The 13,943-nt window shown below is 39.2% G+C and overlaps 1 protein-coding gene across 20 annotated transcripts in view; it reads left to right on the top strand.

The window, feature by feature from the left end:
- Positions 1-13,943, top strand: part of EPB41 (erythrocyte membrane protein band 4.1) — a 205,563-nt gene that overhangs the window by 166,870 nt on the left and 24,750 nt on the right. For 11 of the 20 annotated variants that reach the window (XM_049711689.1, XM_049711683.1, XM_049711679.1 and 8 more), the window contains one exon: positions 12,112-12,240. In XM_049711689.1, the coding sequence (XP_049567646.1) occupies positions 12,112-12,240 (129 nt within the window). Of the gene's footprint in view, positions 1-10,442; positions 10,893-12,111; positions 12,241-13,943 lie in introns of all 20 variants that reach the window. The other 9 variants (XM_049711648.1, XM_049711625.1, XM_049711641.1 and 6 more) reach the window with 1 other exon arrangement.

Below are 13,943 nucleotides of genomic sequence, written 5' to 3'. Positions count from 1 at the left end.
AAGATATAGCCAAGAGAGAAAATTTAGGCTGAAGAGAAATGTATTGCATGATTAAGAATGACACACTAGAGAGGAAAGATAGAATTTTAAAATCGTCTTTTGCTAGCCACGTGGTTACTCTGTTGTTAGTTTATCCCCATCTTGAGCATTTGTGATTCTAACGTCCTTTTCTAAACTGCCAGTTGACGTGAGTTTTCCACCGAAAGTGTATCAAAACTATTATTTATGAAGGTTTTGGGGGTGGAGGGGCCAGGGGATGTTTTTCTTTTTGGTAATTTTTGTTCTCCTTTCTTCGTTTGTTTCCTTTTTCGGCTGAAGAATGGGCTGCTGCTGCTTGACCTGTCATCTTTATGTGCTGTTTACACATGGCTTTTACAAAAGAAGCCATTACCACATCTGATTTATCTCTTATTGCAAGTGCCCCTTTAAAAGCATTTGTTTCAACTTAACAAATTAAAAAAAAAATCACCAGGCTAGCGTTATTTTATAACCAAGGGAAACACCGATATTACTAATTTTTCAAAATAGGAATAAGATTACAAATATCGATAATACAGTAAATGTATAAAGACATGTGTTTCGCTTTTTAGAGCTTTTCCCCAAGGCACTTAAAGCCATTCTTTGCTGAGACATAAACTTGCCATGTTTTGTTAGAGAGAAGTATGTGGAAACAAAGCACTCGCAATTAACTGATCTTATCAGGATTGGAGTCTACTACATTTTTTAGTTTGCATGTTGCAGACCATTTGGGGGTATTATTTAAATACATCTTGATAATTTAAGTGACTGTAATATTTATCGTTTACTTTAGTTAAGAACCAGGAGCTGGACTCTTCTGCTGGGTATCTTCCTTCTGTGCTTAGCAAGATAACCTCGATTCCTGCTGGTTCTGTGGGCATTTGCAGTACAAAGCATTTCTTACGGGGTTTGCAAAGCAAGGGTAATGTGCTCTGTGGGTGTATGTGTGTCTGTGCACACCCCTCCCCCTTAATCCCACTGCCACCTTCTGCTCACTCCTTTTTTCTTATCAAAACTTATTTTTTTAATTATATAAGCTTAACGAATCCCCAAACCCCCATTTTTCCTGACATACGGGAACGCTGATAAAAGTTTAATGTATTAACCTTCCCTGAAGTATTTGCATTTCAATAGGCCACAGAGTCATTGCAAAGATGATGGTGACATTACAGAGTTGATCATACCGTTAAGCAGTATTTCCAAGGTTAGTCCTAACTCTCAGTTTACTTGATTGAATGGCAAAATAGAATGAAGAGAATGTGAAAACCAATGGTAGTTTAATAGATGTGGTGGATTTAGGGTTCCATTGGGTAAAGTGACTATAGAGATAGTATGCTAAATCTCAGAGTCTCTTTTTACAGAAAATTTAGGAATTTCTGGACGCAGAATCTGTGGGTCGTAGCATAAAAAGATATGCTTTGGGCTTAGAAACAGCAATAAATCTATTAAGCTTTAAAAGGATTGTAAATTTTGTGACTAATCAGAAATGTTCTCAAAACTATTAAAAATGGCCTATCCAGTGTTATTCATGAGAATCTTGGCTCAGAAATAATTAAATATCCTCATAGTGTATCAATTTTAGTTCTTATCTTCTATCACAGTTTTTTTCTAAGTTCTACCTGGTGATGTCCTCTAAAATATAGTGAGAACCTGGCTCAGAACGTGCTTAGCTGAAAGACCAGCCTTAGTTAAATCCATAGGGTTGGCTAATTTGGATACTCAAGAAACACTTCCATAAGGACTGGTTCTGGTTCATGTTTCTTTGCAAAAAGTAATATTTTAAGAAATATAGTATAATGACAAATAATATCTAGTATTTGCTTAGCACCTCAGTTTGAACACTCTGCACAGTTAACCCTCACAGTAACCATATCAGGTAGGTAGTGGTGTTCCTTTTTTTTTTTTTTTTTTTTGCGGTACGCGGGCCTCTCCCTGCTGTGGCCTCTCCCGTTGCGGAGCACAGGCTCCGGACTCGCAGGCTCAGCGGCCAGGGCCCACGGGCCCAGCCGCTCCGCGGCATGTGGGATCCTCCCAGACCGGGGCACGAACCCGCGTCCTCTGCATCGGCAGGCTGACTCTTCAACCACTGCGCCACCAGGGAAGCCCCGGTAGTGGTGTTCTTGCTTTATGTGATAAAATTGAGTCTCAGAGCGGCTCAGGGACCTACTTAAGAACAAGCAGTTTTTAAGTGAGAGAACTGGAGCTAAATCCAGGTCTTTCATGTTTCAGTCCAGTGATATTCTGTTATGACACAGCTATATCCTAAGTCACTTAGTCCCCAAGTGAAAATGTGATGAGAGTTACAGAAAGTGAATTAAGGAGAGGGTTGGAATTTGTGAGGCTCTAATGACTTATAAAACTAGGTATTAACAATGGTGCTCTAAGATCCCCAAACCACTAATGAGTTGGTTTATTAATACTGGACTGCCCTTAACTTGCCTTAAATCCCTCAGGTTGTTTCACAGAATGTCCCAGAACCTGAAATAGGATCTTTCAGTCAGTAGGAACCAGAAGATGGGAGTAAGAAATGAGGTCTTTCCTACTGTTGAGACAGAGTCTCAGGGCTTTTGTTTGGCCTTGGGGATAATCTGGTTCCTGGTTTAAAAATCATTCAATAAAAAGAATTGAATTTTTTAGAAGAAAATAGTTGTTTCCTTTATGTATTTATTGGGGATATTTAAATAGATCAATAGTTCAAATTCCCATTAATTAAATCAAACCTCAAGTACCAGGTCTGAGGAAAATTAGATTGGTGTCCAAAAGCAAACAAACCAAAAACACCTTGTCATCAAACCAAATGACATTTTATAATTCTAATAATTATTTGTTCTTCATCAAAGAAAGTATTTTTGGTTTTCTGTGCTCGAGCCTCTAAGTATATTTATGTAAAAGTGAAACTCTTGCTGATTTGGAAGGGAATGTTTGAGACTATTTAAGATGGCACTGGTAAAGTGGGTTAAGACAGGATATTTCTGTAATTTAGTGAGAGAATTTGTATTTTGGTCTGGCCAAACTAAGAAAATTCTTTTGCAGTCATCATTTGTGTTTCCTGCTTCTCAATTTAGTCATTTTGATAAAATAAAATGTCACCTTAGCATGTTAATTGCCCTTCTGTTAAAATTTGTCTTGTATAATTTCAGCAAGTAAGAAAACCCATATTTATTAATTTGTCTATAATGTCTGTTTAAACATGCATATATATATGATGATAAAATTTTCACAGATATTCTAAAAATAGATCTTTGAAAATACTGAGTAGAATATGAAGAAAAAGGGTTTTCCTGAAAACCTAATATTAAACATATATTGATTCCAAGACTCTCATTAGAAGTTAGCTTTGTAACTGATATCACTGTATTTTCTTCCTTCTTTTAAAATTGTCCTGTCAGCTGTCTAATTCTGCTAATGGTGGACTCAGTAACATTGTTGACTGGCTTATTCCAGTGTTTAGTGTAATGTTATAATACCTGAGAAGGCACAAAAAATAACAAGACACTGTAATTAAGCTTACTGACCAGCTCTGATAAAAGTTTGCTTTCTCCCCAGGGTTCCACCATTGCCCAACCACCACACAGCCCTGTTTATTATGCAGATATATGTAACTGCTATCTGTACATATCATTGTTAATACCTTCATTCAGCTAAATCTAAGTACCCTGGAAAATGGATCACTGCCTTCTTTTATTTATCTCAAAAGCACCTAAAAGAGGATTCTCTTCTGAGGTGGCAATTAAACAACTCTTTATGGAATTTGGTCATTTCATTCTGCTGTCTTATACTTAATTTCAGTAAAAGAAGGTCTCAGCCTGAGGTGTGGGGCACTCAGCCAAAACAAACAAACAAAAAACCACACACACACAAGGAATATAAAGCATTCTGATGTGAAGTATGATAGTGTTTATCTATAGTCTATATCACTAATCTAGAGTTAATGTTCAAATCAGGTCTTGGACACTTTAATATTTTATATTCCCAGTTGCTATCATGACTTTGGCAAGAGAGTGATAATTTTCCTTAAGTGTCTTTACTGTTTCAGAAGCAGATGTCTAATAAGAAATTCACAGAAACTCTGTGACAACTCACAGATACAACCATATTTTTAGTCATATTCCTGAGAATATCCCTGCCATTTCTAAATCAGAAAGCATTAAACAAAATGTAATGAAGCTACACCTTAAATTTGAGCTATTTCTTCTCCACTCAGATAGATTGTCCATCATCCTTGACTTTGACTTTCAAAATCCACTCACTAAATTACTACAGTTTTATATTATATTCTCCATATAAAAGAGAATTTTTATACTACTTACCAGTTACTGACATTTCTTATCATTCTTTCCATTAACTACTTTTTCATTTAGGAAACCATTAAGGTTTATTTTTAACTGTTTTCAAAGGCTTGGAGTATATTAAGGATTTATCAGCACTTCCTTCATAAATTGTTTACCAGACTCTTCGGGTTTTACAGACCACTTCATTATGAAACCAGTGTAAAAGCCTGCATAAGAAAAATTATTTAATAGCATTTTTATTACAAAGGTAATGCATATTCATTTTAAAAAGTTTGGGAAATACAGAAAAACACAAAGAAAGAGATTCAATTATTTGCAGTCCTACCCCTACTGATATTTTAGTATACCTTGACATCTTTTTCATGTATATAATTACACACATTGGAAAATATAATTTTTAAATTGGTAAGAAATAAAACATAGCATATATTATTAAGAGGGGGATTTAGTCTTTGAAGTTAGCATTTTTGCCTTCTTCCCTTATTCCAACAATCTAATCATGGTCCTGAAATGAAAGTATGACCCTGAAATCGTATGACAAGGTTGGCAGGGAAAGAGCTGCTGTTCTTCATTTGGTCCTTAACTGCCTACCCAGGATTTTAATGTATAGGAAGCTAAAATGAGACAATAGCAGGTTCCTTTTCTTTTTTTTTTTTTAACAGAGAAAGGAATTGTTTTCCTATTGCCATCTAAAGGTAAAATTGGACTTCATTAAGCAAGGAACAAGGACAAAATGTGTGTGGGGAAAATTACCACATAGGCCCTCCAGAAAAAAACTTATATGGCTCTTGCTTATGTAGCAAAATTTTAGAAGGATTTTCAGGATTTATTTTCATTATGTTGCTTATAGGATAAGAGAGTCTTGTCAGCATAACTGTACTTCTCTCAATAGTCTCTTCAAATATATAAATCCCTTCCTTCAAAAATAACCTAAAACGAAAGACTCTGGATTGCATTTAATGGAGTAGCAGCAAAATACCTATAAAACACCCATATCCTGCTCTTAATATCTGTAATCCCTAAGTCAAGGGAGAGGTTATTTATAACTCACAAAGTCACATACATACTCAGGGTTTGATGATCCTGTGACATAATCCATTTGAATAAGTCATTTTGAAGAGAAAGCCTTTAGGGGAAAAAAAAAAAATCTCTTGATTTCTGAATTATCATACTTAGCAGGAACCATTGACGTTTTAAGTAAAATTGAGAATTTTCAATCAAATAATGTTCCTGCTCACTTAAATATTGGTCTAACATTCTTCCTTCTCATATTCTTTTATTAAATAATTAACTAATTAATTAATTTTTGGCTGCCTTGGGTCTTCGTTGCTGAGCACAGGCTTTCTCTAGTTGTGGCGAGCGGGGGCTACTCTTTTGTTGCGGTGCACGGGCTTCTCATTACAATGAGAATGTGGCGCACGGGCTCAGTAGTTGTGGCTCACGGGCTCTAGAGCACAGGCTCAGTAGTTGTGCTGCACGGGCTTAGTTGCTCCACGGCATGAGGGATCTTCCCAGACCAGGGATCGAACCCGTGTCCGCTGAATTGGCAGGCAGATTCTTAACCACTACGCCGCCAGGGAAGTCCCCCTTCTCATATTCTTGAAACCAACTAGACAGCCTTGTGGTACTTCATACAGGCAAACTGGTCTTTGTATTGTAGCATCCTTCTTATAGATCCTGCATCAGGCCAGACAAGCAACACATCAGATCTCAATTTTATCTGTCACTGTGGGTGGTGCAGACGCAGTCATATATTTATTCATATCCTTGAGAAGATCCCTTTAAATTTTCCAGGCCAGTTTGGTATATGCAGCTGTGCAGAATCTTATATAATCCAGTGGTCCATGCTGATGGTCATAGCCAAAGGCACAGCACTGTCAGTTAAATACCTCACTCACGTTAGATGCCAAATTGTGGGTGTCTTATGTCATGGGGATTTTAGATCTTCTTTTTGACCCAATCTTTTCTTCTGGCTTTACAGCCTTCTCCTTATATTTCAAAGTATGGTGTCAGCCACTAAAGCCAGACTCTGCTAAGGACTTTGGACAACTTTGTGCTTCCCAAAAGAATAGTCAGGTTTAGTGTATATTCTTTTGAACATAATAGGACATGTCCTTTGGGCCTACTTGAGATACTTTCTTTTGCCATGGGAAGAAATGGGCCTTTGAATCAAACACTGACCTTAGTTTAAACCCTAGTTCCATCCCTTCCTAGGTCTGACTTGCTTACCCTCTCTGTTTCTTCATCTATAAAATAGAGATAGTGACTACCTCATAGTGAGGTTGTGAAAAATTAAATGAGAAAACATGTTAGAGTGACTGTCACACAGTGAACATGCAATAATGTTAGTTTTCCTCTTATTTTACTGATGTAGGAGATAGAATGCTGGACCAGAATGCTGGTCTGGTCAAGTGGGCCACTTCTTATGTTCTTTGTAAACAAGCCTTTTCAATTTTTTTTTTTTTTGAAAGAGCATCTCTGGGTTTTTTTTTAATTAATTAAATTACTTAATTAATTTTTTATTTTTGGCTGCCTTGGGTCTTCGTTGACGCATGTGGGCTTTCTCTAGTTGCAGCGAGCGGGAGCTAACTCTTCATTGCAGTGTGTGAGCTTCTCATTGCGATGTCTTCTCTTGTTGCGGAGCATGGGCTCTAGGCGTGCAGGCTTCAGTAGTTGTGGCACACGGGCTCAGTAGTTGTGGCTCACAGACTCTAGAGCGCAGGCTCAGTTGTTGTGGCGCACGGGCTTAGTTGCTCTGCAGCATGTGGGATCTTCCCGTACCAGGGCTCAAACCCCCCTGTCCCCTATATTGGCAGGCGGATTCTTAACCACTGCACCACCAGGGAAGTCCCAAGCCTTTTTAATTTTTGAATAGCACAAGTCAAAGCAGTTCTTAGGGTTCCTGGATTTATTTGGTATAATTTCAACAAGTTTTTACTGAACATCTATTACGTGCCAAAAACTGTGCAAGAGAGATTAACAGAGCTAAGAAACATAGCAAGTTCTTATCAGTCTAATGGAAAAGACAGATGAGTAAACCAATAATGACAGGGTACAATGGGAACAAAAGAGGCATGGTATCTAAATATACTTTAGGCAGTTGGGGGAAACTTCTAGAAGAACTGACCTGAGCTGAGTATGGACTTGCAGGCAGAAGGAACAATACGATATTGACAAAGGCACGGGGACAAAAGAAAGCATGCTCTGTTCTAGGAACTGCAAATTGTCTTGAATTAATGGAGAGAAGGATGTACGTGAAGTTATAGCAAGGTGAAGCTGGAGAGAGAGGTAGGAGTCATATTTTAAAGTATTTTCTATGTCTTAATAAAGGACCTGAACTTTATCCAGAAGGCAATGAAGAACCACTGAAGGATTTTAACCTGAAAAATGGAATTTTCAATGTTTCATTTTAGAAATAAATATTTTCATGACAGAATATAGGATGTGTTCAGGGAAGGTTTGAGGTGAGAAAGAAGGAAGGAAGAAAGAAAAGAAGAAAAATTGTTTAGGGCATTAGTAGTAAGTGGGGTGAGGCACTATTAGAGCCTGAATGAAGATAGTAAGTGTGGGAATAGAGAAGAGTAGACAGATAAGGGAGATATTAAAGTGGAATAGATGAGTTTAGTTTGGGCATATTGTGTTCCATATGCCTGGGAGAGTGTCCAGTAAGTAGTTGGCTGTGTTGTCCAAGAGATCTGGACAACAGAGCCAACTGGAGCGGCTGATTTGACCATATGTGGGAGTGTTCTAAGTGGTAATCCAACCCAACTGTTATCAGTTTTCCTTTCATTTCCAGTGACTAATACATATTAGGTGATCAGTAAATATTTGCTGAATTGATATTACTGTGGCTACAGGTTTTACCCTTGGTCTCGTCTGTTCCTGCTTTGAAAAACATGATTGATCTATCTAATTTTACTCAGCAGTAGGCAACTTTGGGCCAGGTGGTGCTGGCCTAAGCAACGTTTAAGTCACAAATGCCTTCTTGATGACAGACCACTACTTATCACTTGAGCAGACTGGTATAAAATTGGCTCTTACTTGATTATCTTAGGTATTCCCCTGGTTATTAATCAGCCTTCTCATTTGTGACAGAATTATTTGGAGAAGCCATGAAGTGCCTCTCCATGTGAGTGGGTGGGGATATGCTATTCACAGCGCTAGCGCTAGCATGTAGCAATTTGAGAAAGCCTGTTTGTTTATTACCAGCTGGTCTATTTTTGGGCAGCTCCATAGCAGCTTGTCTGACTCAAAAGAAATGGTGAGATAAGTGCCCTAGAAAGTAGTACAGTGTGTTAATAACATAACAACAAACTCATTCTAGTGTCCTCCAGGCCCTAGCCTATTATAGGTGCTCAGGTAATGTTGATTGAATTAAGTGAATCTAATGGTAATTGACAGTTACAGAATTTACATGCTTTCATATATATTATTGTATTTGATCTTCAGAGCCCTGTGAGCCAAACCAAGTATTACTCTCATTTTAAACATGAGGAAATTCATATACCCTTAGCAAGAGTAGTTTATGTATCTCTGATACATCTGCAGACAGAGACAGTTTCTCTTGTCATCTCTCAATTCCACCTTTTCATGTGCTAAGTAATATTCATGATCAGTCAGTGAAAGACCTGCCTAATGTGAGTTCAACTTGTACCACTTTGAGATGCTCTTGAGTTGACTGTTTCTAGAAGTAAGGCTGGCCTGGAGTTCTTGAGTGCAGTGCATCTTTTCTTACCTTTCTTGGCCACTGGTTTATATTCATCAAAATGTAGGCTGTTTTACAACTTAAGGAGCAGCAGCGATTTTTTAAGAAGTATAATATGTGTAGTGTGATATGAGCACTAAAATGTGTAGGCTGCTCCAAGCGTACGTCATCTACTCCAGGAACACCTTTTGAAAAGAGTCCTTTTCTGTTAAGTTCCTTTATGGCAAGCATGTAATATGGTAAATTGATCTTACCAAAATTTCAGACCTAAGTGGCTTATGTACAGCTCTCTGGTGAGCACATGCAGATTTTCCTGACATTTGGCTTCTATTAGATTGTTCATTTCTCAAATGGTTCCTATTCTTTTCCTAATAGTGTGAATTCCTACTTTTCTTCCACCCACAGCACCTTTCTTTAAACTTTAGGAGTAGGTCTACTGTGATGTTATCTTCTCTCCACATTCTCTTGAAAGTTCTTATTTTAGATCTATTTTCCCTGTGATGTGAGGCATTTAGCCCAGGAGGGAACTCTGTGTTTCCAGGATTTATTTCTCTTAGGGGTTGGAGATATGTCATTCATCTGTGGAGAAATACTTCTCAGCTGCTCAGTTGCATTTATTCTGTTTACAAAGAAATGTTTCACTATTTTTGATATTATAGTTAATTCTTTGACGATGATTGGATTAAGTCTGTGCTGGATGTACTCAATTTCCATATCTCTGCCAACCAAAGTCTAGATTTTAGCTTCTCCATTATGGGCCAGCATGATGATACATATGGCTTGGAGATATGTGGAATATTTTTCAATCTGATCAGACTCCTCAAGAATATGTTTTATTGACTCATAAATTGCATTGTGTCCTGTGCATAGTAATGAGTTAGGTATTTAGGAATATGTGTTATACAGAGAACACCATAGTAATACGAAGTGCTTGTAATATGAAGTGCTTGTGAGGCACATCGAAATCGTTTCTCAGATTAACCATGTTGTAGAAATATGACCAAAATGAGGTTGGAATCACTTAAGCTGCTGACATGTTTAGTGAACAGTAATTCTTCCTTTTGACCACCTCAGGAGTTAAGATTCTTGGTTTATATTAGTATTAATTTTTTTTTTTTTTTTTTTTTGCCGTACACGGGCCTCTCACTGTTGTGGCCTCTCCCGTTGCAGAGCACAGGCTCCGGACGCGCAGGCTCAGCGGCCATGGCTCACGGGCCCAGCCGTTCGGCGGCATGCGGGATCTTCCCGGACCGGGGCATTAAACCGCGTCCCCTGCATCGGCAGGCGGACTCCCAACCACTGTACCGCCAGGGAAGCCCAGTATTAATATTTTTGAGGCCTCTTAGAAATCATTGTTGATTCTCAGAGTTCACTGTATTCCCCACGAATTCCTAATCTTGCTTTTGTATGTGTTCATTCATTTGTAGAATATAAATGGCATTCGCACAGAGGAGGTGGCTGCCATGACCAAGGGGCCATCTACCAACCCTGACTCTGAATGGGAGGGCCCCAAGCATTCAATAATTCCTAGTAAGAGCCAAATGACTACCCCGTTGGAGTCTCCACAAAACTTTGACTTTGGCTCCCTCTCCGTAAGCAGCAAGGAGACGGAAGAGAAGGAGCAGGGGGCAACTGGCTATCTTGATATTAAGGAAATGTCGAGAGGTCCAAGTGGGGAATGTGTAGGAGTGGAGGAACAGGCCAGTGCCTTAAAGTCCTCAATATCACCAGCTTCCTCTCAGCTGCAACTTGCTGAAAAAAAAGCAGAGAGTAGTGAAGAACATGTTATACCAGGAGAGCCTGTTGGAGAGCAAAATGGATCATTTCTTGACTCTCGTGTGGGTAACCAGTTCCCCACCCTCATTCGAAGTTTCCAGGTAGTAACTGATTCAGTCGTGCAGATCTAATGACTCACTTTGGGAGAGGGCCAGAATCTATTCTGTGGAGGAGGTGGTGGTGGTGGCAGTGGTGAGGGTAGTAGCCTCTTGGCTTTTTTTCAAAATCACAGAATATAATTGAAGTCCTTGATTACTACAAAGAAATTTATTCAGAGTCACTAACACCAAGGCTAGAAATGCTCTCTCCCCTGTTGACTTAACAAAACTCTTGGGGGTAAACTCCAGCTGTTTATCTTTATGAAGCTGGTGTAAGTATGTTCCTCTTTTCCTTGCTCAAGTATGGGCTGTGTAAAGAGGTGAATTTCTGAGACTTCTGTGATGAGGAGCCCTCAGTGTTCTGAGACCCAGCCCAAAAAATTCAAATACTCTTAATTACAAGGGGTAACTGACTTTTTAAATAAGGAGTCAGGCCCCAAATAATTTTTTGTATATTGCAGCCACATAGCGCAGCCCACCACTCCCACTGACCCCGCTCACGGGAGCTTCCATGATTGTAGGTACTAATCTCCTATGCTAAGGTGGATGGCCGTAATTAACTTTACCACAATCAAATGGTAGTTTTAGGGTGATTTATAGTCTTGGGGAAGGTGAGCTGATGGACAAGAAACCTTTGGTATTTCGCTCATGTTCATTCTTCTGAAATTCTGAGATTAATCACCAGGTGGTGGTAGAACTGATTATTTTCTCTCCAGTTTTCCAAATACTGTTTCTTTTCAATAACTCCAAAGTGAATGTCTGACATTGATTTGAAAGAAGTTAATGAATTCCAGGGTAATGTGTTCCGAGCCACTGCTATTTCCTGTACCATTTGTACATAGAGGAGGAAATGTGGCTGATTTTCTTAATTTTGATGGTACAGTCACAAGGACAAACAAAAGTGAGTGCTATTTGGCAAGTAGTTTTATATTCAAATTCTGAAGGTCAGTCTGAAGTGTTTTGTATCACCAATCGTAACTGTCTGATATCATAGCTTTCCATTAAGCATATGAAAGTGATTATCGTAATGCTGTTCTTTAATATCTTTCATGATTTGACACCTTGTCAGGGCTACTTTGGAATAGTGTCCAAGTCTTGGGCAGAGATTGAGCTAGCCCTTTGCTTGATTAGAGCAATCACTTTGATCAGCTCAATGTCAGAAGGTTAGTTCTCCACAGCCTTCGGAAGACTCCGGTAACTCTGTTTCTTTACTGCTTCACAGCCTCCCCTGGTGAAGACTCAGACCGTCACCATCTCAGACACTGCCAATGCTGTGAAAAGTGAAATTCCAACCAAAGACGTCCCTATAGTCCACACTGAGACCAAGACCATCACTTATGAGGCTGCCCAGGTAGGACACACTTTGATGTTTCAGAACCAAAGACTACAGTAAACATGATAAATAACCTTTCTTCACAGGGTTGCTAATCACTTCCTGCAAATAATGCTAGGCTTTTCTGGGGCAGTTCTTTTCAGAAGAGATTACTGATCTCAAGATGTCCCAAAATACTTTTTCAAAAGCAACATTATCTTGGATCTGATTGCTTATATCCACCCAATTCAGTTAGGGAAGGCAGACTAGTGTAATGGTTGATAACATGGGCTTTGGGTCAAACAAACCTGAGTTCAGGTCCCAGCTTTTTTAAAAATGTATTTAATTAATTAATTTATTTTTGGCTGTGTTGGGTCTTCATTGCTGTGCGCGGGCCCTCTATAGTTGTGGTGAACAGGGGCCCCTCCTTGCCATGGTGCGCGGGCATCTCATTGCGGTGGCCTCTCTCATTGCGGAGCACGGGCTCTAGGCGTGTGGGCTTCAGTAGTTGTAGCACGTGGGCTCAGTAGTTGTGGCTCGCGGGCTCTAGAGTGCAGGCTCAGTAGTTGTGGCCGCACAGGCTTAGTTGCTCCGCGACACGTGGGATATTCCCGGACCAGGGCGGCATGTGGGATCTTCCCGGAGCAGGGCTCGAACCCGTGTCCCCTGCATTGGCAGGTGGATTCTTAACCACTGTGCCACCAGGGAAGCCCCAGGTCCCAGCTTCTTCATTTGCTAACTTAAACAAGTGGTTGAATGTCTGTGAGCCCTGATGCCCCCCCCACCCCACCTCCACCCACATGATGTTAGTATCTACTTAATGATTCTGTTGTAAAGCTTATATAAAATACAGTACTGTATGGAATCAACTTGAGCACCACGCCTGAAAGTGTAAATAAGAAACAGCTATAATAATTATAATCAATTTATTACAATTAAATTTAAAATCATGTAAGAGTTTAGTACTTAAAATTTTTGTTTACTTCCTACTTTTAGTAATATTTCTCCTTCATTGTTAGTAATTTGAATGAGCTCGGGTTGCTTGTGTTGAGTTTTCTTTTTTTTTTAATATATATATATATATATATTTTTTTTTTTCTTGTTAGTCATCCATTTTATACACATCGGTCTATACATGTCAATCCCAATCTCCCAGTTCATCACACCACCACTCCCACCCCGTGCCGCTTTCCCCCCTTGGTGTCCATACGTTTTTTTCTCTACTTCTGTGTCTCAGTTTCTGCTCTGCAAACCAGTTCATCTGTACCATTTTCTAGGTTCCACATATATGCGTTAATGTACGATATTTGTTTTTCTCTTTCTGACTTACTTCACTCTGTATGACAGTCTCTAGATGCATCCACGTCTCAACAAATGACCCAATTTCATTCCTTTTTATTGCTGAGTAATATTCCATTGTATATATGTACCACATCTTCTTTATCCATTCGTCTGTCAGTGGGCATTTAGGTTGCTTCCATGACCTGCCTATTGTAAATAGTGCTGCAATGAACATTGGGGTGCATGTGCCTTTTTGAATTATGGTCTTCTCTGGGTATATGCCCAGTAGTGGGATTGCTGGGTCATATGGTAACTCTATTTTTAGTTCTTTAAGGAACCTCCATACCGTTCTCCATAGTGGCTGTATTAATTTACATTCCCACCAACAGTGCAAGAGGGTTCCCTTCTCTCCACACCCTCTCCAGCATTTGTTGTTTGTAGATTTTCTGATGATGCCCATT

This window comes from Orcinus orca, chromosome 1 (assembly GCF_937001465.1).
Source record: "Orcinus orca chromosome 1, mOrcOrc1.1, whole genome shotgun sequence".
NCBI lineage: Eukaryota > Metazoa > Chordata > Mammalia > Artiodactyla > Delphinidae > Orcinus > Orcinus orca.
This window is presented reverse-complemented; position numbering and strand designations above follow the sequence as displayed.